Here is a 3,651-nt window from a genome sequence, read left to right on the forward strand (position 1 = left end):
CCTTTCATGACTGTAGGAGAAGACTCTGCACCGGTCATTGCACGATCCTCATCTGCCCAAGCTGACCAGTTTTTGACTTCAGCGTCAAGTGCAGGTGCAGATCAGCAGGGAACATTCTTGACCAATAGGTATATGCTTTGTCGATCATTTTAAACTCTTTTACCGTTAAAGGGGTCAGAGTTTTAGTTGTTCATCAGAAGTTAATTGCTTGTTGCAGAAGGTCTCCTGCCCAGACTTCTCAAACTAGCAGTCAAGATAGAGCTGGATCATCAGATTTTCAGTCTTTTTCAGAGTCTGTAAAAACCCGTGTTGGTGCATGGTCAATGAAGTATGTGGAATTTGGAAATCGTGCTGCATTTCATTTCATCCCCTGTCCTAATTACGAAAAACTTTTGGTTTTCCCTTGTTTCTACCAAACATACCTAAATGCAGATAGAAAGTAATGGTGAGAAGATGGTGAAGGGAGAATACGGCACATTAGTTTAATAAAAGTGCTTTAGAAGAGACCTCAACTTCAAGTTCAAGAATGACAATATGATTACATGTAATTAACGCTTTTGTTCTGCATTTTTCAGATGCAAGGAGTCAATTACTAAGAGCACGAGAGGTTGGAAGGAGAAACTGTTCAATCGCAACAGTTCAATTCCCGAACCCAGCCATGAAGTTCATAGAGAGGTTGACCAAGTTATTGCTCCCGTTTCTCGACTGATGGATCATCTTGAAATATCGGAAGTCGCTAGAACCAACATAGCCACTGTATCAAACAGTACTTTGGATAGCTCAAGTTCAGGTCCTACCGAACAGCGGCATATCGCAGAGATGGGTGGCAGCTCTTCGTTGAACGAGGATAACTCGCAGGCTCCATGTGCTGCTAGTGCATCAAACTAAATCTCGATTCAGCATCTGCATCAAAGTAATAGTGCTGTTTTTTTTCCAGTAAGTCTTGCTTTGTTATCTTCTTTGGCTTGTTATGCTGAATGGTGTCACTACTCTGTTTAATGCTTTCTTTGAATACTTGGGATGCAATTTAATGGAATTAAATATCAGGACTGGTTTAGTTTTAAGGTTGTGAGAAAAAATTTACTTTTGTTTGACCTTGAATAAAATTGCTTTATCCCCATGTTGCTGCAATTTTTGAGTGCCCCTCCGATTGTTTTGGTCAGGACCGTTGCATGTAAGTTACATTTGTATGGTTGCTCTAGAGAAACGATCAACTGGTTTGAATTTGCATTATTACCTAGCAGGTTAATTGAAGATGCCGAAGATTCATTAACATCATGCATGAACTCTGTGGAATTGTGGATTCATACGCTGAAAATTGTGCACATAGCTAAACACTGCTATATTTTTATAGAAAACAAATTTTCTAAATTTTGAATTTACCTCTTACGAATGGTCATTGGCATTATGTATTTGCAAAAAAACAAGCTAATGCAGGATACTTGTGTTTCCTCTTCAAAATACCGTACATTTCATAAAGTTTGTGCAAAAGCTAATGTAGGATAATTATGTGTCTGATCTCAGATACTTGGCTATGTACCGAGCCTGTGTAGTTTGTTTTTTGAGATGCTGCCAATCTTAGTTTCGAAATTACTTGCTGTTGTTGATATGATTGTTGATATAATTCTTGCTTAAGGCGGTCTATTTTTTCTGCTATTGTTGATCTTGTGCAATCTTTCGATTGTCAGGTAAGTTTTAGCTCGCTGATTCTGCTGTTGTTGATGCTATCTATCTGGTAACGAATACAGCAACCTTTAATTTACAAGAAGTCTTACAGTTTGGTGCAATAAAGCATTTCCTCTATGGACCTTGAAACAGGTGTACAAATGATATTTTAATTAGTTGTATATTTTGTTGTCATTTTTAGTCATTCCTTCATGTGGTCCTATGGTATTATCATGTGTCTTTGATTATCTGTTGCTTATAAATAGAGCTATGAGTGACCTGCCTTTGTGTCATTTCCTCTAGTATTTGGTAATTTATTTTTGGATTTATTTTCATTTATTGATTCCAGATTTTCACTTTCTGACTTTTTGTTCCAATCTTTCTGTTTCATGTCTAAAGATGATTGACATCTGGTATTATCATAAAATGTTTGATAGATAGCAACCGTTGAAACCATCGTGAAACAGAACGATTCAGGGTAGAATTCGATGCACGAAACAAAAAACAACCTTATGATAATAAGACTGGAAACAGATTAAGTTTTAAGATTGTTTTCAATCACCAATCCATGACAGAAGCTACACAAGTTCTATGACATTTATGAAATACCAAGTCTTCGGCCTAAAAAGAGTTGAAAAGTGTGGGAAAAGAATCTGAAATCGATAACCTTCTCATTCTAACTGGTAAACGGCGACAAATGGCAACAGGACGCTTCCCATCCAAAGTTTCCCATCTTTCTCTTCGACTTCGCTAACTGCTTTAACTACTTTTCCTTGTCTATCCTCCAAAATTTTTAAAAGCTTACCTTCAGGGCTGTATTTAACGATTGCTCCATGCATATGACCTCCGATTTGCATCAGATAGTGAATCTTGGCAGAAATGGGAAGTTTCAGACACAAATGACGTAATTTTGGGTACATTGCTGAGAAGTAAGCATATATGGTTCGGCGACAATGGATTGCTACCCAAAACTCGCCCTTCTCGTTTGTTCGAACGTTGTCTGGAAATCCAGGCAGCACAGCCATAATCTCAGAGGTGCCTGCTTTTTCACCTTTTATCCAGTACTTTCTCAACCTATGTAATTTGAGGGCTGAGTTAAAATAAGTCAAAAACAAGTAAATAAACATTATATGAACACATTTGGACAAGCATTCATAGCATAGTTTCTTGACCTCCTAGAACATCTCTCATCGGAAGACTTGCCCGAAAACAATAGACCAAAAACCATCCAGTGAACATCCGATGCGTTTAAAAATTGCCACTTTCCAAGAAAGTACGAATAAATCAAGAAAATAAGGAAGAAGATAGGGGCATACCTGCCGATGGACCCCTCACAGAACACAAAGAATGATTTATCTTTACTCAGGGAAAGGCCATTTGGAAATTGAAGATTTCGAACAAGAACAGTGGTTGATTTTGTGCTTGGATCATATTTCAGCACTCTTCCACTATTTTCTCCAGAGAATACTAACAGCAAAAAATTTCTGAAACAAGTGCCATGTGAGAACTATGGATGCTGATATGAAATAGTATCCAGCAAAATACCAAGCGGCAAAAGTTTACGTAAACAGAACTACAAAACGTGGGAATAAATTACTAAAAGGGTTTTCCACCTTATCTTGAAGAAGATATTTTTTATCGTACTTTTTCTCTTAAAACTCTCGACAAATCATGCCAGTCTACCACTCTTCTTTCTCTCGTTGTTTCATCGGAAAACTCTAAATACTGAGTGGCATTAATATAAAATTTTAACCCCACCTTCTTCGATATGTTGTGCTGCTATCGGTGAAATATACAATCCCATCATCATCAATGTCTAAGTCATTTGTAAACCCAAAAGGAACTCCTTCAGCCTCGGTGGCTAGAGATGTTGCCAAACCACCTTTACGCCCAACCTTCATCAACCCAAGATATGCATCTGCGATGTACAAATCACCTGTCTGTTTGTGAAATCTTAGACCCAATGGTCTTCCACAGATGTGCTCG

General features: G+C 37.9%; 2 protein-coding genes across 2 annotated transcripts; one reads left to right on the plus strand and one right to left on the minus strand.

Annotated features, from left to right (window-relative positions):
* Positions 1-6: 6 nt before the first annotated feature.
* On the plus strand, positions 7-2,026 carry LOC140966706 (E3 ubiquitin-protein ligase RHF2A-like). The gene is made up of 4 exons (XM_073426955.1): positions 7-128; positions 218-328; positions 576-936; positions 1,689-2,026. Exons 1-3 carry the CDS (start codon positions 7-9, stop codon positions 886-888), a joined length of 546 nt encoding a protein of 181 aa, XP_073283056.1. The 3' UTR covers positions 889-936; positions 1,689-2,026.
* Positions 2,027-2,154: 128 nt separating this feature from the next.
* On the minus strand, positions 2,155-3,645 carry LOC140966704 (protein STRICTOSIDINE SYNTHASE-LIKE 3-like). The gene is made up of 3 exons (XM_073426954.1): positions 3,424-3,645; positions 2,982-3,149; positions 2,155-2,739 (listed from the first exon to the last, which is right to left on the minus strand). Exons 1-3 carry the CDS (start codon positions 3,564-3,566, stop codon positions 2,337-2,339), a joined length of 714 nt encoding a protein of 237 aa, XP_073283055.1. The 5' UTR covers positions 3,567-3,645; the 3' UTR covers positions 2,155-2,336.
* Between the last annotated feature and the right edge of the window lie 6 nt (positions 3,646-3,651).

This window comes from Primulina huaijiensis, unplaced genomic scaffold (genome assembly GCF_012295235.1).
Source record: "Primulina huaijiensis isolate GDHJ02 unplaced genomic scaffold, ASM1229523v2 scaffold207752, whole genome shotgun sequence".
Lineage (NCBI taxonomy): Eukaryota > Viridiplantae > Streptophyta > Magnoliopsida > Lamiales > Gesneriaceae > Primulina > Primulina huaijiensis.